General features: G+C 37.9%; 1 protein-coding gene across 2 annotated transcripts in view; it reads right to left on the minus strand.

Moving 5' to 3' along the window:
* The window catches only part of mTor (serine/threonine-protein kinase Tor), a 141,750-nt gene that overhangs the window by 81,972 nt on the left and 37,226 nt on the right, over nt 1-22,552 (minus strand). The window contains exons 1-3 of one of the 2 annotated variants that reach the window (XM_070100591.1): nt 20,154-20,197; nt 10,710-10,878; nt 6,077-6,265 (exon numbers count right to left, since the gene is read on the minus strand). In XM_070100591.1, the coding sequence (XP_069956692.1) occupies nt 6,077-6,265; nt 10,710-10,862 (342 nt within the window). In that variant the 5' untranslated portion in view covers nt 10,863-10,878; nt 20,154-20,197. Of the gene's footprint in view, nt 1-6,076; nt 6,266-10,709; nt 10,879-20,153; nt 20,198-22,552 lie in introns of those variants that run through there. The other variant, XM_070100585.1, reaches the window with a different exon arrangement.

Genomic DNA, 22,552 nt, shown 5'->3' on the forward strand with positions numbered 1-22,552 from the left:
ATAAATGTAATCAAATAATCCACACAGTGTTGTAATTTTTATACAGCCTCTCCTCACTTAACAACGGAGTTCCCTTCCTAAGACCACGTCGGTAAACGAATTTGTCGCTAAGTGAGGAGCATACTAAAATGGTAGTGGGTTTGAGTCAACTATCTTTAATATTGTTTTAATGTCACCTTTGCACCATTTATAACATTTCTGTTATATTTTCAAATGTTTATACAGCAGTGTACTGTATATTGTAATAAACAGACTAGAGGAAATCGGCTCTAATATACATCATTTAGGCATGCATACTGGTCAGAGAGCCTGTTGTAAGTCCAAGGTGTCGGTAAATGAGTACGTCGCTAAGTGAGAAGAGGCTGTACTTCATATACAGTAGAGAATTGGTGACAAATTCCCCAGGACATTTGTCCTCAACATATACTGCCCACCAGGTAAATGACTGGGGCACCATATATCTGCTCCCTCTTTTTTTTCTACTTTGCAGATTTTTAAAGCCTGGGGTAAGCGGGATGCTGACAGTTTTGTGGCTGTCTGGATCTGCCAAGGTTTAGGCATGGGGTCCACCTGACCTAATTATGGATTTTTTATTCATGTTTCTATTCTCATTATTTAGTTGTAGCTACAGTTAGAGTAAGAGGTAGATGGGAAAAGAGGAAGGTGGCAACAACAAGTAAGAGGGAGGTGAAAGTGTATAAACTAAGGGAGGAGGAAGTTCGGGCGAGATATAAGCGACTATTGGCAGAAAGGTGGGATAGTGCAAAGATGAGTAATGGGGGGGTTGAAGAGGGTTGGAATAGTTTTAAAAATGCAGTATTAGAATGTGGGGCAGAAGTTTGTGGTTATAGGAGGGTGGGTGCAGGAGGAAAGAGGAGTGATTGGTGGAATGATGAAGTAAAGGGTGTGATAAAAGAGAAAAAGGTAGCTTATGAGAGGTTTTTACAAAGCAGAAGTGTTATAAGAAGAGCAGAATATATGGAGAGTAAAAGAAAGGTAAAGAGAGTGGTGAGAGAGTGCAAAAGGAGAGCAGATGATAGAGTGGGAGAGGCACTGTCAAGAAATTTTAATGAAAATAAGAAAAAATTTTGGAGTGAGTTAAACAAGTTAAGAAAGCCAAGGGAAAATATGGATTTGTCAGTTAAAAACAGAGTAGGGGAGTTAGTAGATGGGGAGATGGAGGTATTAGGTAGATGGCGAGAATATTTTGAGGAACTTTTAAATGTTAAGGAAGAAACAGAGGCAGTAATTTCATGCACTGGTCAGGGAGGTATACCATCTTTTAGGAGTGAAGAAGAGCAGAATGTAAGTGTGGGGGAGGTACGTGAGGCATTACGTAAAATGAAAGGGGGTAAAGCAGCTGGTACTGATGGGATCATGACAGAAATGTTAAAAGCAGGGGGGGATATAGTGTTGGAGTGGTTGGTACTTTTGTTCAATAAATGTATGAAAGAGGGGAAGGTACCTAGGGATTGGCGGAGAGCATGTATAGTCCCTTTATATAAAGGGAAAGGGGACAAAAGAGACTGTAAAAATTATAGAGGAATAAGCTTACTGAGTATACCAGGAAAAGTGTACGGTAGGGTTATAATTGAAAGAATTAGAGGTAAGACAGAATGTAGGATTGCGGATGAGCAAGGAGGTTTCAGAGTGGGTAGGGGATGTGTAGATCAAGTGTTTACATTGAAGCATATATGTGAACAGTATTTAGATAAAGGTAGGGAAGTTTTTATTGCATTTATGGATTTAGAAAAGGCATATGATAGAGTGGATAGAGGAGCAATGTGGCAGATGTTGCAAGTATATGGAATAGGTGGTAAGTTATTAAATGCTGTAAAGAGTTTTTATGAAGATAGTGAGGCTCAGGTTAGGGTGTGTAGAAGAGAGGGAGACTATTTCCCGGTAAAAGTAGGTCTTAGACAGGGATGTGTAATGTCACCATGGTTGTTTAATATATTTATAGATGGGGTTGTTAAGGAAGTAAATGCTAGGGTGTTTGGGAGAGGGGTGGGATTAAATTATGGGGAATCAAATTCAAAATGGGAATTGACACAGTTACTTTTTGCTGATGATACTGTGCTTATGGGAGATTCTAAAGAAAAATTGCAAAGGTTAGTGGATGAGTTTGGGAATGTGTGTAAAGGTAGAAAGTTGAAAGTGAACATAGAAAAGAGTAAGGTGATGAGGGTGTCAAATGATTTAGATAAAGAAAAATTGGATATCAAATTGGGGAGGAGGAGTATGGAAGAAGTGAATGTTTTCAGATACTTGGGAGTTGACGTGTCGGCGGATGGATTTATGAAGGATGAGGTTAATCATAGAATTGATGAGGGAAAAAAGGTGAGTGGTGCGTTGAGGTATATGTGGAGTCAAAAAACGTTATCTATGGAGGCAAAGAAGGGAATGTATGAAAGTATAGTAGTACCAACACTCTTATATGGGTGTGAAGCTTGGGTGGTAAATGCAGCAGCGAGGAGACGGTTGGAGGCAGTGGAGATGTCCTGTTTAAGGGCAATGTGTGGTGTAAATATTATGCAGAAAATTCGGAGTGTGGAAATTAGGAGAAGGTGTGGAGTTAATAAAAGTATTAGTCAGAGGGCAGAAGAGGGGTTGTTGAGGTGGTTTGGTCATTTAGAGAGAATGGATCAAAGTAGAATGACATGGAAAGCATATAAATCTATAGGGGAAGGAAGGCGGGGTAGGGGTCGTCCTCGAAAGGGTTGGAGAGAGGGGGTAAAGGAGGTTTTGTGGGTAAGGGGCTTGGACTTCCAGCAAGCGTGCGTGAGCGTGTTAGATAGGAGTGAATGGAGACGAATGGTACTTGGGACCTGACGATCTGTTGGAGTGTGAGCAGGGTAATATTTAGTGAAGGGATTCAGGGAAACCGGTTATTTTCATATAGTCGGACTTGAGTCCTGGAAATGGGAAGTACAATGCCTGCACTTTAAAGGAGGGGTTTGGGATATTGGCAGTTTGGAGGGATATGTTGTGTATCTTTATATGTGTATGCTTCTAGACTGTTGTATTCTGAGCACCTCTGCAAAAACAGTGATAATGTGCGAGTGTGGTGAAAGTGTTGAATGATGATGAAAGTATTTTCTTTTTGGGGATTTTCTTTCTTTTTTGGGTCACCCTGCCTCGGTGGGAGACGGCCGACTTGTTGAAAAAAAAAAAAAAAAAAAAAAAAGTTTCTATTCTCAAAGGGAACTTCTACTACCTTCCCAATTCCCGTGCAGTTTTTGGCACTACATATTCTTTCCCAGAAACTGGTAAGCAGGGTTCAATACATCATAAACTTGTGATGGCCCTCAAAACCCTTAACAACAGTAACTTCCACACCATTTTATTACAATACTACTGTACTACATTTTCCTTGGTTATTATCTTCTCAAATGCATACTTCTTTAATATATATTTGTTTGGTATAGGTGTGTTAAATTCCTAAATGTTTGCTGTAATTTGGTAAGGAAATGTGGCTTATTTTACCAATGCTGATGGGAGGTGAAGGTGGTGGGTGACAGTGGCAGTAGCTGACACTCCCTGTCACATATTTATACTGTATGTTAAGTAAAAGGACACAAGTGCAACTAATGTGACATTTTTATTGTGGCAACATTTCGCTTTCCAGAAGCTTTCTCAAGCCGAAACGTTGCCACAATAAAAACGTCACATTAGTTGCACTTATGTCCTTTTACTGTACATATTGTTGGTAATTTTACCAACATTATTACACATATTTATACTGTCTGGTATGGTACATGGCCACATTAATTAACCTTCTCCACACATTTCCAGCTCACTAAAGAATGACAACTTCCATGTAAGGTATAAAAAACTTTAATATTTTTCATGAATAAAAAAATTTAAGAAACTTTGTTATAAACCTCCATTTATACTCTGATGAAACTGACAAAATGTCCTAACCAATTTAGAACACTAAGGAGGAAAGAGAAGAAGAAGGTTAAAAAAAAAAAAAAAAGACAACACATCTCAGTTTGTGAGGATGTCACTTATAAAACCTGGAAAATGGTAATCTGTACAACCTCAGAAAGTACTTGACACATTCTGGCTATTCAGCTCTTGTACTGTTTCTTAGCTAATACATAGATTTTGGAAAATGATAACCCATATAACTTTAGAGAGTGAAGACACATTCTGGGCATTCATCTTTTTTACTGTTTCTTAGTTAATACCTGGATTTATGTCTGTATGTACTTTTACTCAAAGTATCTCAACATGTTAGCCCTGATGATGCAGAGAATATGACAACCCTGCAAGTGTTGACTGCAAGCAGGAAATAGATAATTTACTCTCATCTTTTAATTAGGCCCATAGCTCCCATGGTCCTCCATGGGGAAATGGAACAGAATTCTTCCTCTGTAAGCTATGCGTGTCGTAAGAGGCGACTAAAATGCCGGGAGCAAGGGGCTAGTAATCCCTTGTCCTGTATAAATTACTAAATTTAAAAAGAAAAACTTTTCTTTTTCTTTTTGGGCCACCTGCCTCGGTGGGATACGGCCGGTTTGTTGAAAGAAAGAACTCCCATGGTGATAAACAATTTAAATATAAACTGGTAAGTTGGAATTAAGTTCTGGAGATGGGATGCACAATGCCTGCATTCTGAAGGAGGGGTGCAGAAGCTGCAGTGTGGAAGTTCATTTGAATTCTGCAGTGTGGAAGGTCATTTGAATTGTGATGTCTGCGCACTTCTAGCAAGACAGCAAATAAATGAATGATGCTGAGTGTATTTTCTTTTTTTGGATCACCCTACCTTGGTGGGAGACAGCCAACGTTAAAAAAAATATACTGCATATACTGAATAAACATTATCATAAATATTCTCATAGGATATAAAAACAGCACATGTATTGACAACTGATGAAGAAAAAAATATTTACTCCTATCAGCAAGGATTGTAAATATAACCTCACAGTCTTATACCTGACATTATGCAAAAATCTGATTTGAGGACAAGTATATCTCCCTTCTTCCTCAGTTTTATGGCTAAGGATCCTATGGTGTTGTTGAGGTGGTCTGGACATGTAGAGAAAATGGAACAAAATGGAATGACTTTGAGTCCATAAATCTGTAGTGGAGGGAAGGCGGAGTAGAGGTCGGCCTAGGAAAGGTTGGAGGGAGGGGGTAAGAGAGGTTTTGTGTGCAAGGGGCTTGGACTTCCAGCAAGCATGCATGAGCATGTTAGATAGGAGCAAATGGAGACAAATGGTTTTTAGGATTTGACGTGCTGTTGGAGTGTGAGCAGGGTAATATTTATGAAGGGATTCAAGGAAACCGGTAGGCCGGACTTGAGTTCTGGAGATGGGAAGTACAGTGCCTGCACTCTGAAGGAGGACTATTAATGTTGCAGTTTTATAACTGTAGTGTAAACACGCCTCTGGCAAGACAGTGATGAAGTGAATGATGGTGCGAGTTTCTCTTTTTCAGGCCACCCTACCTTGGTGGGAAATGGCCGATGTGTTAATAAAAAAAAAACCCAGACCAGCACTGTCTCACTCCCTCCCCCCAAAAAAATCAATCATTCATTCAACTGCTGTAGTGCTAGAAATGCATTGCAATCACAGTTCATATAACCCTCCAAATTGTAACATTCTCACCCCTGCTTAGAGTAAAGTGCAGCTTTTATCTACTGCACTCTATATAAATTTAACAGCTTCAACATTAAAGCTATGTTTCTGTTTAAATGTTCTAAAACAAACAAAAAAAAAAAAACTCATTACCTATTAAAATGACCAGAACAATTACAAAAAGGCATGCCCATTACAAAATAAAATTACATAGGTAAATGAGTTTAGGTTACTGGAGAAGCAACAAGACCATAAAAGAAGACAGGATATATAGAAAAATGCAATGTGTCAGCTACTTTCCCAGATTAAAAAAAATGGCACGAAATAAATTTCAAAATGATATTAATAATGATTATACAACAAGACCTTACTGCAGACACACACTAACTCAAACAAATTTCAACTTACAATTTTCTTTACAAAAGATCAATCAAGTATATAAGGGGTCCTTAGAGCATGAAACAAAAAAATTAAAAAAGTTATAGCTCTACCTTGAGAGTAGGGATTTCTCTGGCAAGCTCCTGAAGTGCTAATGTCAGGGGAGGAGATAAGCCAGTAGCCATCATGGGCTCCAGGAGTTCCTTAACATCACTCCGTACTGCTCCTTCCACTCCTCGTGCCACCAAGCTAACACAAACAAACACTGCTGGTTCTACCACTCGCTTCTTACTCGGTGTATCCTTTAACAAAAATGAGATCAGAGTAGTGTTACATTTATCTTAAAGGAATGAGAATTAAAAGGAAAAACTGATTAACTGCACTTTACAGTTGTGCATCTGAAACAGAGGACAACTTACAAAAAACTTTCCTGGGAATCACTTACATCTTTCTACTAATATTTTTGACACCTCATACTCCTAAGAAACTTCTGTTGTTGCTACATCAGAAACATACCTGGCTTCTTCTCACATAAAGCAATTGATTTTAGCACTACAAGTGATCTTTTCCACTCTTACTACCAGTGTGCTCTGCTTCTCTCGCTTCACAAAGTGAGGGTCCGGGTTCAATTTCCAGTGAAGGTGTGGAAACATTGGACGTGTTTTCTTACACCGGTTATCTATGTTCACCCATCAGTAAAATGGGTACCTGGGTGTTAGTCGACTGGTGTAGGTCGCATCCTGGGACAAAAACTGACCTAATCTGCCCGAAATGTTTTGCATAACAAGTGGCTTTCTCTATAGTAGTACATATGTCACTGATGTCAGCTAGGCTTGTATACCTTGAACATGTACTTGTAGTAAATAAAGATATTATTATTCTTATATTTTTATTATTAAAATAGGTGTCAAACATTTGTTAAAGCTAATTAGCATTCAATTGGTCCAGGATATCATAGCCCAAATTGCCCTCCCAGCATCAAGTGCTCACATTCACTTGATGCTCTCAAGCAGAGCTCACATGCCAACTTGATAGTTGGCCTTTGCTTTAGCAAATGAGTTGTTCACAAAAGTTTCAGCCAAACAACCAGTACACAAGTAGTATATGGGAGTGTGGTCTATAGCATTACAGAACAATCTTACTGCTACTGGATTGTTCAGGGTTCATCTCTCAGTCTGTCATAGTTATCCTGTAGTGAAACAGTTCCTTATCTGAGTCAGCCATCACAAACCTTTATCCCGATAACAGTAAGATCAACATGTTTGTTTCTCAGTTTGAACATGCAATATAAATAAACAAGGCTCATGTCAGAGATGCCTTCACAGGAGTTAAGAAGGCATCTCATACCAGATATGCATTCTTATCCCTAAAATATAAAGAAAAAGCAGAGAATGTAGGTTAGTTTTTTGAGGTTCTGTGCTAAACTTAAGCAGAAGAGCTAAGACAACCCAGGTCAGCTGGTGTATAATGACAATTCTTGTACTGATATATCATTTGCTGATGACTTTAAACTTAGAAGTACATATGTCAGAATCTTTGGTCACAGGTGACAGTTTCACCTGCAAATTTTTCCCCAAGTGCTGTATTGCACTGTATTACAGTAATTATCAAAGTTTTAATTATTCTGAATTGATCATTAGTTGTTAGGATGCAATACATTCTAGGTATTGAATATTTGTGCTTTTTTCCTGGTTCTAAGTGTACGTTTTATGTCGAGCAGAAAGTGCTTTTTTTTTTTCTAGGTAAGACACAAGTTTTGCTTATTTAACCCTTTGAGGGTTTTGGTCGTACTAGTACGTCTTACGCGTAGGGGTTTTTGACGTACTAGTACGCATAAATTCTAGCGGCCTCAAATCTCGCAGGAAAAGGCTGATAAGCCTAGATGTGAGAGAATGGGTCTGTGTGGTGGGTGTGCGCAGTAGGAAAAAAATCTGGGACCCAGTGGTGCATTGTGGGAATGCCATCATAGTACACAATTTCCACCGTGCCCTGCGGTAAGAAGTTCCTCACTCCTCGGCGAATTGGGACACTTTTGTTCCCCAGTGACAGTTCTAATACAGATGGAAGTGACAGTGAAGATGAGTTTCAAGGTTCTGGTGAGGTTTTGACCGAAACTAATGACCATAATATGGGTAATAGTGAGGAAACCCCAGACAACCCACAGCCTTCCACCTCTGGTGCTGGGCCGTCGTTCAGTTGTACCAGAATCAAAGAGGAAACTCCTATTTTCCAAAATCCCAGACTCAGATGTGAGCATTGGTGATGATAATGATAGTGATTATGAACTACAAGCTCTTCAAACTTGTTCCAAGAATGGAGCAGGAGGAGGAGGCAGAGGAGGAGGAGGCAGAGGAGGAGGAGGCAAGAGGAGGAGGAGGCAAGAGGAGGAGGAGGCAGAGGAGGAGGAGGCAGAGGAGGAGGAGGAGGAGGAGGAAGAAGAAGAAGAGGAGGAAGAAGAGGAGGAGGAGGAGGAGGAGGAAGAGGAGGAGGAGGAAGAAGAGGAGGAGGAGGAGGAGGAAGAAGAAGAATACGTAATGATAACAATAATACATAATAATAATAATACATAATAATAATAATACATAATAATAATAATACATAATAATAATAATAGGTAATAATAATAATATGTAATAATAAATGTTCACCCATGACAGTAACAAGATAAGGGGAGATAACATCTGATAAGTGCTGACTTTTGATGAGGGTAAATGAGGGTAGAGCTGATGCCAAAAGATGAGATGAACATCCCCCTCCCTTTGTTTTTGCTGGTATACTAACATTTCTGTCTGTCTATTTGCCTGTCTGTCAAGCTCCCTGTCTATCCATCTAGCTCTCTGTCTCAGAGAGCCACAAGACTGCGTCATCACTTTTACTCACATCTTCAAGCAGAGTATAGCACTTTGTCTGGGTTTCTTGGGTTATCCTAGGTAATTTATACTATGTATACTTGTATTTATGTGTACCTGTGAGACAGAGATAGACAGACAGATAGAATGAGGGAGAAAGATAATTAGATAGAATGGAGGAGGGGAAGCAGCATCCGACCCCATTGTTTTGACAGGCCAGAGGGGGAAAGAGTAATGAGCCAATATGTCACTTTGACAGCTGCCGACTCCTTGTAATTTACACTATGGACGAGGAGGAGAAGGAGGAGGAGGAAGAGGAATAAGAGGAAGAGGAGGAGGAAGAGGAATAGTAGGAGGAAGATTAGGGGGAAGAGGAGGAAGAGGAAGAAGAGGAGGAGGAGGAAGAGGAAGAAGAGGAGGAGGAGGAAGAGTAGGAGGAAGAGGAAGAAGAGGAGGAAGAGGAAGAAGAGGAGGAGGAGGAAGAGGAGGAGGAGGAAGAGGAAGAGTAGGAGGAAGAGGAAGAGGAGGAAGAGGAAGAGTATGAGGAAGAGTAGGGGGAAGAGGAGGAAGAGGAAGAAGAGGAGGAGGAGGGTGGAACACTAGTACACTGGTACTGGTACACTAACATTTCTGTCTGTCTATTTGTCTGTCTGTCAAGCTCCCTGTCTATCTGTCTATCCGTCTAGCTCTCTGTCTCAGAGAGCCACAAGACTGTGTCATCACTTTTACTCACATCTTCAAGCAGAGTATAGCACTTTGTCTGGATTTCTTGGGTTATCCTAGGTAATTTATACTATGTATACTTGTATTTATGTGTACCTGTGAGACAGAGATAGACAGACAGATAGAAAGAGAGAGACAGATTGAAAGAGATAGAATGAGGGAGAAAGATAAAACACCATTTTGTATGACACCATGTTTCAGAGTTCCACAAGCTGCAGAACTAATAGGAATATGTTCAGTGACTGTATATTGGTATATATATTATAGAACAATAATAATAAACAATGTTTTGTATTGTTTGTTTTTGTAAACAAGTTTTGTAAACAATATATTGATAATTATGTTTGTGTGCTTATTGTGTTGTATACAACGAGTGTATATATGTACATTGCACCTTACTTTGGTCTCATAGGCCACATAAGTTATGTGAAAAAATAAAATAGTGAAAAAAACAACAAACCTTCAAATACAAGTAAATCAAAGTTTACCGGGTGAGCGGCAGTCGCCGCTGTTGCCATACGCGGCTCATTTTCTGCAAACTTCATGCATCCATATCTCCGTAAGTATTGATGGTAAAATTTTTTTGTTTATCCTATAATGTTCAGAAAAAAAAACTCTATTTTTTCATAAGAAAAAATAATTTTTTTTTTTTTGAAATTTGGCCGACCCTGAGAACGAGTTTCGGAGAGGGCCTGTCGACCCTCAAAGGGTTAAGAGCTCTAAGGCTTCCTGAGTTTTAAGAAAGATTATTGGCAATCCTTTGCTTTTCAAGATATCTATGCCAAAAGCCAGCCTACTGGTTCCAAATACATTATCCAAAATTTCTTCCAAGTTTGTGGGAATGTGCCAAACTCTGACATTAGCTGAAACTTGTAATATTAGTTTCACAAAAATATTAAACATAAGAAGTGGTGAATGTAACTTTAACGTCTACTTCAAAATTTTAGATAATGTCTAAATGCTACTCTGAATCAAGGGTATACCAGTACTATTTAAAAATATAAATTTATGAAAAAGCACTGAACTCAGTAGGTCACAGAACAATTGAGATTTTGATAAATAATGAAAGAGAATCCATAGTGCATTTGAAAGACAGTAGATCACCAATGACTCCACCACCATATAAAAGAGACCAAACTATGAAATTATATCTTTTCCATCACATAAAACTAACCTTAGTGGGAAGTGAGGCTTTTATAACTTCCATGATTTTTGGCAAATACTTCTTAATAGAAGAGCCAACTGCCACCGCCAAGAGACCGAGAGTAACGAAGGCAGTGGGACGTTCTTTGTCTCTTCCTCTTAAGCATCCTAGCAGGTAGCTCATTGTTGCCGAGAGATAACTGTGACGTGGAAATTTAATGAATTAAACTTGCAATCCTTGAAACATTCAAGGTACTAAACATATTTTACTGTCAAAAGTATAGTACCCAACAACATTTTAATAATGGAAGTAATATAAAGGAGAATGCCTATAATAATGAATTGTATGACATTCAATTAACCTACAGTAACACTTAATGCATTTTAATGTTATCCAGAATTACAGCAAATTAAACGTAACAGAAATTCCAGGGAATGAGTATTATATGTTTTAGATTTAATGGGTACATGCAAAAATATCACATTTCAAACTATTTCAAATATTTTATAAAATTAAAACAAGTTGCAAAAATTTTGCAAGATAAACTTCTATAATCTTCTCTTTTAAACAACTCTTGACAAATTTTTTATCTGAATTGCACAATTCATACAAGTCTGGATTTTATTAAATAATCTCAAAGAAGTCAAGGAAGTACAGTGGACCCCCGCATAACGATATTATTTCAATCCAGAAGTCTGTTTAGGTGCCGTTATAGACCGAATTTGTTCCCATAAGAGATATTGTGAAGTAGATTAGTCCGTTTCAGACCCCCAAAAATACACCTACAAAAGCACTTACAAAAATACACTTACATAATTGGTCGCGTTGGGAGCTGACCATTATGCGGGGGTCCACTGTACTAGGAAACAAAGTCAAAGGAAAATCACATCTTTCTAAAGCAAAACATGAGAGAATATAAAGAATGTATAAGGCAAGCAAGACTTCATCAGTACAGAGCAGAGGTGAAACAAATATATAAAGCTCTCCTATTAATAAATCTGAAAATTTCTGTCATATAACATCTACATAAAGTCTTAATTATATAAATGTCAGAGAACAGATTTCATTCAATAAACTGACTAATATAATAGTATCTAAGAGTATAACAGGACAGATAAAATAAGTAAGAAGGATACATACTAAATCCAAACACCAAAAAGATCTTCAACCAAGAATTTTTGGATTAGCTAGGCAAGAATATCAAATATAAAAAAAAAAAATTGGAAAGGAACTGGAAAACTCTGAGGTTAAATGCAATACCACATGAATTTATTTTTTTCCTTAAACTCAAATCAGAGCCTACACTTTGAAAGCCACCACAGTCTATAAGTAATAAAGAAGCTACAAAGTATCAAAAATTCATGATGACTGTCTAACAACATGGCATTTCCAAAGCCTTAACTGTGAATCCACAAGAGATTCTACTAAAGAAACTATATACAAAATTCATGGGGATTGATTTACATAAAATGTAAACTGGTGCTCCCAAAGCATTGGTGCATTACATGCTGTGTAAATACTATTGCTCATGCTATCAATGTGACTACCATATAATGTATAAGGATCACTTTCAACAATTCAATTAACAGTAGTGTGATGGGACAATGCTAAACTTTAGAAATAAGTGAGACAATTCAGCAAATAACCGTTTGCTAAAAGTAAACTATTAATTTCTCGGAAATTAATTCAAACCAAAAGTTACTCAGTTAATGACAAACTAACTACATAGCTGTACTAATAATAAGGCCAACTGTCTGAGCTATATTAATAAGTGTGTACTGGGCTTTAGAGCTTCCAAATGCAGGCCTTATTAACCCTGGTACTGTCAAGTTCATTACTACTTCCCATCAACATTCTCCACTTGTTCTCATTCCTAGAGGAGGGAGGAGGGAGGAGGGAGGAGGGAGGAGGGAGGAGGGAGGAGGGAGGAGGGAGGAGGGAGGAGGGAGGAGGGAGGAGGGAGGAGGGAGGAGGGAGGAGGGAGGAGGGAGGAGGGAGGAGGAAGGAGGAAGGAGGAAGGAGGGAGGAGGGAGGAGGAAGGAGGGAGGAGGGAGGAGGGAGGAGGGAGGAGGGAGGAGGCAGGAGGGAGGAGGGAGGAGGGAGGAGGGAGGAGGAGGAGGAGGAGGAGAAGGAGGAGGAAGATGAGGAGGAGGAGGAGGAGGAGGAGGAGGAGGAAGAGGAGGAGGAGGAGGAGGAGGATGAGGAGGAGGAGGAGGAGGAGGAGGAGGAGGAGGAGGAGGAGGAGGAGGAGGAGGAGGAGGAGGAGGAGGAGGAGGAGGAGGAGGAAGAAGAAGAAGAAGAAGAAGAAGAAGAAGAAGAGGAAGAGGACAACTCTATACTAATTAATGCTAGCTGTACTAACATGACATACAGTACTACACAACTGAAATACGAATTAGCATGCACTTTACCTGTGCATTTTTTAATGCAATGAGTGTAAATAAATACGTATACCAGTATTGACATATAGCACACAAGTGAATGAAACTGATTTGATAGTAAGTAGCAGTCTTAACATACAGTACGTAATACTGCAGTTATAAAACAGTCTCATAATCCAGAACTATCTCATTCCCAGCTAGATTAATTTTAAAAGTCAGCTAAAGACATTCCAATGTTGCTCCCACTGATTTTATTTGATGGTGATTACAATACAAAACTGATAAAATTGGAAATACCTTTTTTTAAAATAGGAATATTCCTTTTGCCAATGTAGTAAATGGCATATAGATGACTTACTGTACACACATTCAGAAGATACACATCCACCCCAAATCTAGAGATGTAGGTTCTCTCTTAAAGAGCCACTATTACATATCTAACTCCACATAGATTCACAGCTCATGTACAGGATCTATCCCTGGGGACTGGCAACCAGATCAGGACAATCAGTACACTTTAAGCAACATCTACACACTGAACTAAGGAAAAATTAGGCATGAAGGAAGAATGAGAAGGTAGGACTTGTCATTAGAAAAACAATGAAATAGAGGAGATGTAACCATGACATACAAAATAATTCAAGGCACAGACAAAATAGACAAGGATAGGTTCTTTACCAGGGAGGTAAGAACTGGGTGTAATTAGAAATTATACATCCAAGAGAGACAGTGGAATATCAGAAAAACCATTTCTTCAACATAAATTTAGTGTGGTAACTTTTAATGAAGTGGAATTTAATTTGCAATGAAATAGTGGAAGTGAACTACATAAAAGGTTTTGAAAATGAGATCTGATAGGGAACTATTTCACATCAACTGTTCTAAATTTAAAAGGTGGGACCAAGAGCTGCAGCTCACTTTCTCCCCTTTACCAATTCAAACAGGTTATCACACAGAATTATTATCATTATTTATAATTGCCATTATGTAAAGAAACTTAAATTTATACATGTTCTTAACTTCTTTAGCATGTGTCCTTCCCAAAACAATGCACAAACAATGGGCTTCACACATATCATTACTCTATTTTATTACCAGTATATGTAACCACTGATTATTTATATAATGCATGTAATGTGTTTGAAAAAGAGAATTGTAATCTTCAATTTTTTAACACACTGGCCATCTCCCACCAAGGTAAGATGACCCCCCCAAATAAAAAGAGGGGATACATTCACCATCATTCATTCAATTGCTGTCTTCCTGAGGTGTGATGACATCACATTTCAGATGACCCACTGAGCTACAACATCCTCACCTCTCCTTTAGAGTGAAAAATAATTGAGAAGTTGGAGGAAGAAAAACAAGAAGAAAATAAATAAATTCAGGATGCCTACTTAGCCCTCAAAACCTCCTTCACCAGCTCCCTCCAACCCTTCTTTGGTCGATCCATACCTCTCCTTCCTTCCTTCCACCTCAAATTTTTATACAGTACTTTATTAATATCTTAAGTCTTCCTAGTTTGGTAATCCCACACCTTCTTGTAATCTCCACGATCTGAATTATCTGCATAATATTCATGCCACACACTGACCTCAAGCATGACATCTCTACTGTCTCTAGCCTCCTACTCTATGATTATAAGAATTATATACAACACCACACATTTTCTTGTCTAGTACAGGTTCACTAATATTATAAATACAGTAGGGCCTCACTTACAATATTAAGTGTTCCTGAGAAATGTTTCTTACTTGTGTATTAGTAACTCAACCTAATTTCCCACATACCCATGTTATAACTGGAGATGTTCCTGAGTTAATACCCATGTTGTAACTGGAGATGTTCCTGAGTTATAATATTCCATATCTAATTTCATTTAGTTTTTAGCAATGAAATGAAACAATGTACAATACTCAGATGAGCCTCCCCTTTCCTCCTCTTCCCTTCTCTCCCTCTTTCTCTTATTCAATCACCTCCCTCCCACTCACCCATTCCTTCTCTCATTGTATCTGACAACACAGTGTGGGTGCTTCCAACAGAACTGCCTTCCCTACTCCTTATCCATCCTTCTCTCCCACTTCTTCCTTCCCTCCTTTCCCTTTCAGATTCCTTCCCTCTCCCTGGTTTACCTACAGATTGTTTCAGTGTCCATTGCCTTCCCACCACCCAGTCCCAGCCCAAGACTCCCAGTTGATGGCCTGATCAACCAGGTTGGTGGTGCTAGTTTCATGCAGACCAGCATATGCACCATGACCCAGCTCATCAGGAACTAACTTGAGGAACTTATCAATTTCCCTCTTGAAGACAGCCAGGTGTATGTTGGCAATTCTACTTATGCATGAAGGGTAATTATTGAAGAGGCTTGGTACCTTTACACTTACCGAGTTATCAGTGTACTAATCATGCCCCTGCTTTTCACTGGAGGTGCTGTCTGCCGAGCCTTTCCAGAATTTTTGTGTAAATTATGATGTATCTATCTCGCCTACACTCCAAGGAATGTAGGTTGAGCAACTCAAAGTATTTATAGTGGTTCAGATGCTTTACTAAATCTTCACAAGCAGTGCTGTTAAGATTTGAGATGTGCCAAAGTATTGGTATCAGTATCAGTGGGTATCTGATATTTATATGGCATCAGTATCACTGAAAAAGTTGCCGATACCAACCGATACTCTTAAAATATTAATATTACAAGTACTTAAAAACTGAATACCCACTATAAGAATAACTTCAATGCCAATGCAGCAGATGAGTCATGTAAAACAAATCTTGACAATACTGAGAATCATCTGAAAGAAACTGAGGAGAGAATTTCATAGCTCAAGAACTCAAGAGAGTACAGATGGCTTGCAAGCACCATCAAGCAGCAACAAGTCCAATAAAGAAAGTCAAGATGATGACCATGGCTTGAAGGACCTGACAAGGTTGATTTTAATCAAAGTTATGAAAAAATTGTAGCCAGCATTTCCAACAACAGCATGTCACAGATAATCTGCCTTTGAATTCTTTTCCAAATCACAAAAAAATAAAAAAAAACAGTCTCTTAAAACAAATGTGCTAGTATTCACATTACCACAAAAATAAAAAAATAAATAGACAAATACATGGCAATGGCATTATTGCCAAAAGAGGGAAATCCACTAGAGTGGCAGAATGAAAATGTGAAAGATTTTCCATCTATGGTAAACCTAGCCAGTAGGTATCTGAATTCACCGCCCTCTTCAATACAGTGAAAGAGTGTTCCGCATCTCAGGGAACATCTACTCTCTTCACTGGAACAGATTAACTTGCAAAAATAGGAAGATGCTGATGTTCTTCAGCTTCAATTTGAGAATTTTTAATTTTAGCTATTAGAGTAATAAACAGCATGTACATACATATTTTTTATTTTTATTTCCAAGTATTAGTATAATGTAGGTTTTCTATTTTTTTCAATGCATTTCTTCAAAGCTTAAACTTTAAAATGTACATATATATAATGAGAATGTCATTTAATTTGTTTTAATAATGAAGAGATGATGTTTAAGTTCTGAAATATAATTTCAGATTTCCAATTTTCAGTTATAACAATGCACAATTTTTTAGTTTAAAAAGTTTTTAAATAAACAGTATTACGACAATGTTGAATGTTTCAGTTTCGTGTTGAATATATATGGAAATTATTCAGAATTTTATTCTAATTGATCTCTGATTAAGTCTTCATCTAATTTCCATACTAGGTATATTATACAGATTCAGAATATTTACTTTTTTAATTTGTAAGCCTCACGGAGATGCCTGTAATTAATAATGACTAATGATATGGGTATCTAAAGAGAAATTAAGTTATTTAATACCTGTTGAGCAATAAGAGTTCCCTTATATATATATTAAACAGAATTACAGATTTAAAAATAAAAGAATATTGAAAAAATATTAGCATGGCCTAAAACTGAGTACTGGTATCATCTGATCCCCGCTTAGTATACATTAACCCTTTGAGGGTCCGTCCCGTAGATCTACGGCTTTACGTTCAGGGTCCAAACCATAGATCTACGTCATGAGCTCAGCTCACTCTGATAAACTGTGGTACATTTGGGCCTAGATATGAGAGAATACATCTATGTGGTATGTGTGCACCACATAAAACAGATCCTGCAGCACGCTGTGTATAATGAGAAAAAACTTAAATCATGATTTTTAGATTAAAACAGCGACTTTGCAGTGTTTTTTCGTATGTTTTTTATAGTTCTATTTGCGATTTCTTGGTCTCATTTGATAGAATGGAAGACATATTACAGAAATAGAGATGATTTTGATTGTTTTTAGCACTGGAAATGGCTTGAAACTGAGCTCAAAGTAGCAGAAATGTTAAATTTTTGCCGATATTCAAGAGTAAACAAACGACCTCACACGTCTAATACACGCCAGCTGGTGGGTCTAATATGCATTCACAAATATGGTGATGATATTTATACAATTATTACAGTATTGCATAACAGTAAATCTTCTATTTTTTGGTGAGAATAAAAATTCATTATGTGAATAAAAAATCAAAATGGAATTTATTTGTAAAGCCTCAAAACATAACTAATGAACAGAGGAAATGTTAGTTTAGTTCCAGGAATACCTACACTGTTTATTCTGGACCCTATTTTGAAATTGGAATATTTTGAACTTTGTGTTAAATTGGCCAAATTAACAATTTCCGATCACTTTAATTTGTAGTTGAAACAGTTTACTTTGCGATTTCTTGTGCTCAATCGATAGAATAGAAGTAATACTTGTGAAATAGCTAAGAATTTGGTTGACTGGAATAATGTAATTGGCCTAAAATGGGAGTCAAAGTCGGCAAAATCGCCGATTCGTAAATATCGCTGACACATCAAAATTCGCGAGACCATAATTTCGTCAATTTTCCATCAAATTTCGTACTTTTTGTTTTATTACCTTCACAAAAAGATTCTCTACCATTTCATAAGAAAAAATAACAATTTTTTTTTTTAAATTCTTGGACACTGGGGCACCACTTCAGATTTGGGCCTTGGATCCTGAAGGGGTTAATATTCCACCCTAGAGAGAACAAGAGGCATGAAGTTATCATCACTGACTTGGCATCTCATGTTTTGAAGGTTCCAGTTATCCAACACACAATTTTCCATGCAGCTGTGATAACAACACTGTTGTGATTCTTGAATGTAATACCCTCTAACATTATCATTCCTAGGCCTTTCACATTAAACTTCCACCTTACTGAGTGATTTGAGTTTGTCTACACAGTTTCATTTTTTCATTTCCTTGATTTTTTCATAGCTGTGTAACTAAAATTTGTACTTATTGAACATCATATTACTGTTTGTGGCCCGTTGGAAGACTTGGTTTATGTCAGCTGTTTCCTCAATGAGTGACACTTATATATATGCTAGTATCATCAAGGATGATACAGTGCTATGATTTATGCCTGTCAGTGTCAAGAAAGATCAAGATTTGGAGGAAGTACTGTGTACTGATGAAAATTGTTGCAGGCCAGACTGAAGTATAAAAAGGAGGGTGTGGTGTTAGTGAGTCATGGTGCAGCACCTCACTTACTCATACATACTGGACAATGCAGCTGAGTTGATGTGCAATGCATTAATGTAATTATTAATTCTACAGTCCTTGACTAATCTCTGCCACACCAACATGGGTCCTCCGAATACACATTAAATGATGATCACAAGGTAAGAATGCCTTTTGTTGGGGAAAATGGAGAAATAAATAATACAATACATCAAATTCAGCCAGTGATGCAGCCAGGATTTCAATCATAGAGCCCAGGATTTCAATACGAGAGGACCTTAAAATTGATAAGGTGCTAAAAAAATTTAAAGAAATCATTCTTAAAAACATACTTGTGCTTTCGTAGTCGCTGGTCAATATAACAGTGAAAATTGGTCAGCAATTGGAAAATAAAGATGCAAATACTTTTTCATAACTCCCCTCCTTGTGACTGTGATGCTGAATTCAGATCTTAACAAATTCATAATTTTAACTATAAAACTGATGAAATCATACACAATATCTACTGAAGAGGACCTCAACTGGAGGTCAAAATATATGAGCATTCTTTTTTTTTTTCTCCATGTGAAAGTTTCTCTCCCAGTATATCTGTAACGAATGAACTATCTATCCTAGGATATTTATAATGAATTATCTTCCAAACCTTAGTCTTTTCCTAGAATTCTTTCACCTTCACTTTCTTGTCCATTTGCACATAACAGTATGCCTCATCTCATGGCCTCTCACACACACCCAACCCTCATTAACAGGAAGAACAAGAGAACATTGCTATAAACTTAACATGAGGTGCCAAAATGACACCAGAAAGATTTTGTGGCAGAGTGGTAGATCAATGAGCTACAAGAAGTAGTAAGTGATACAACTACCAAAAATTAAAAACAAATATTAATGAAGATGGGACACCACAAGCTGTTTGGCTCCTGTAGCTAAGAAAATAATTACAAATACAGTAGAGGTTTCCCCTCGCTTTATGGGAGTTGTCTTCAAGTGAATTCATTATTCCTTAACGTTCCATTTTTATCAGTAACTCTCTATGTGCAATGAACATTCGCCGCAGGTGATCAGTGCAACTTGCAAAACAAACTGAAGATTCTCATCATGCAGAATTAAGTAATGATGGCCTAATAAAGCTTAAAACACCTGCCATGGGCATAGAATGCATCTATTGCATAAAGCGAGAGACACCCATGTACAGTACAAGTATACGGGAACCGTAAATACACATGCAATTCTATTTGTTTCACATGCATACATAAGTGTGGTCTTTCACTTTTTAAAATATCTTTCACCTTTAAGATATATTGCATTATAACTGTACAAAATCCACACAAAAGTATCTACTATTTCATTCTAAAACACAAATCTTGACAACTACTATCTCCATCAACAGTCTTTTTTTTTTTTTTTGGCCATAATAAGATGAATTTGAAATTAAAAATTTTGGTTTGAAATTAATCCTTTGTCTTTGAGTGAAAAAAATAAAATTCCCTCAATAAAGCAGCTTTAAAAAAGTTTGCAAATAAACCACGAAAAAAAGCTTCCCGCCTGCATTTACCTGCGCCAATTGTACCGTATTATACACAGGTTGCCGGCACAAGGAGTGCTTGAAAAGAAATTTATACGATTCTGTGACACGGGGGGAAACTTCCATTTAAATGCACTGGGGAAACTGCGAAAAACATCTCAACATCAAACTGGAAATGATTCTTTCCACTAGTCAAATTTATATGATTTCTGACAACAAACTTCCACCAAACAAGAATGGGAAGTTGTGTAAAAAAAAAAAAATTCTCCAGTAATGGTGATACAGTAGACAGCAGAAGCACTGCAAAGTTATTATAGCAGTCTGTTAATTTCCTTCTAATTTTAAAAGAAATTTACAAAAACAGTGAAAGAAGATATTAACAGAGCTAAAGGTTAGCACATCAAGACAAAAATGGGTTAACAGATTTATCATGTAAAGTACAGTACATGTTAACAAAACACAAACTGAACTACTGTATATGAATATATACAAGTACATCTGACCTCTCATACTAACCAAAAGCATACATATGCTCTCTCTCACACACACACACACACACACACACACACACACACACATACACACACACAAAAAAAAAAACACAAAAACACAAAAAACACACAAAAACACAAAAAACACACAAAAATACAAAAAACACACACAAACATGCACGCACACATGCACGCACACGTGCACACACATTCACACACACATACAAACACACACACGCAACCACAAATAGGTGAATACGCATACATACGTACACACATACATGCACAGCAGGGAGCAGGGAAAGAGAGGTCCCAGTAGCAACCAGTGAAGAGGTGGGGGCCAGGAGCTAAGACTCGACCCCTGCAACCACAAATAGGCGAGTACAAATAGGCGAGTACAGTTTAGAACCCACACCTGGTCAAGCACATCAAGAAATTAGGGAAAGTGCAAAGGTTTGCAACAAGGCTAGTTCCAGAGCTAAGGTGAATGCCCTATGAAGAAAGGTTAAGGGAAATCGGAATGACGACACTGGAAGACAGGAGAGTTAGGGGAGACATGATAACAACATACAAAATACTGCGAGGAATTAACAAGATGGACAGAGACAGGATGTTCCAGAGATGGGACACAGAAACAAGGGGTCACAATTGGAAGGTGAAGACTCAGATGAGTCAAAGAGATCTTAAGTATTTCTTAGTCATAGAGTTGTCTGGAAGTGGAATAGTCTCGCATGTGATGTAGAGGCAGGAACCATACATAGTGTTAAGACAAGGTATGATAAAGCTCGTGGAGCAGGGAGAGAAAGGGCCTAGTAGTGATCAGTGAAGAGGCAGGGCCAGGAGCTAAGTCTCAACCCCTGCAACCACAATAGGTGAGTACACACATGCACGCACACGCGCGCACGTGTGCACGCGCGTACACACACACACACACACACACACACACACACACACACACACACACACACACACACACACACACACACACACACACACACACACACACACAGAGGCATAACTGGAGTGGATAAAAATGCAAAACATTTACAATAATGTAGCTCCAATATACATTATATATCAATAAGAAAGAATGAAGCAGAAGACATGAAAAATGTAAGTATAATTACAGTTGACCGTCGGTTAACATGGTAATTACGTTCCCAGAAACAATGTGTGATAAAAAAGTCTTGTAAAATGAACTGAAGAACATGGGGTAAAAATAAAGTTACATTCCATAGACCTCCAAAAGAGCCAGCCCAATTTTTTTTTAGGTCTTGAAATTGTAAAAACACAATAATAATGTAACTAAGTCGATGTTATAGTTAATACGATACTTACAGCTACAAAGGTTACTTAATATTTCTTAGCACAAATTCTAGTCGTTGATGTATGCTTATAATTTTAAGAGTGGAAAAGGATGGTGTAGCCCTATTGGGCTCATGTGGGAGGTTGTAGATCGATAACAGCTGGAGACTGAGGTTTTTACACTGATGTCGATGATTGTGCTGACTTGACCTGATCCTTTCTTCTCCTCCTTTCCTATTTTTTTCCTTTTTTTCTTATTTCCTTTCTTTGGCATACTGTGTTCTGTTTGTCAATTTCCCCCCCTCCCTGTGTTTTGGTCCTGGATTTGGTTTTGGGCTCTTAGCTCTCCTGCAGTGCTCCTTTTTCTTGTCCTTAGACTTACCCAACTTCTACTTCTACTTAGTCTCCCCCCCCCCATTTCCTCTACTATTGCTTTCACCTTTACTTTTTCCTCCCTTCATCCTTCACTCCCCTCTTTTTCTCTCTTTTGCCACTAAACTACTCTCCCTACTTTCTACTATCACTATTTCTTCTACAATTACTTCCACTACCTACCTTCAATTACCAATACTTCCTCTTCTCCCTCTCTTGCTCCCATCCTTTTTCCCGCTCGCCTATATATACACTGGCTTC

Source organism: Cherax quadricarinatus, chromosome 5 (assembly GCF_038502225.1).
Source record: "Cherax quadricarinatus isolate ZL_2023a chromosome 5, ASM3850222v1, whole genome shotgun sequence".
NCBI lineage: Eukaryota > Metazoa > Arthropoda > Malacostraca > Decapoda > Parastacidae > Cherax > Cherax quadricarinatus.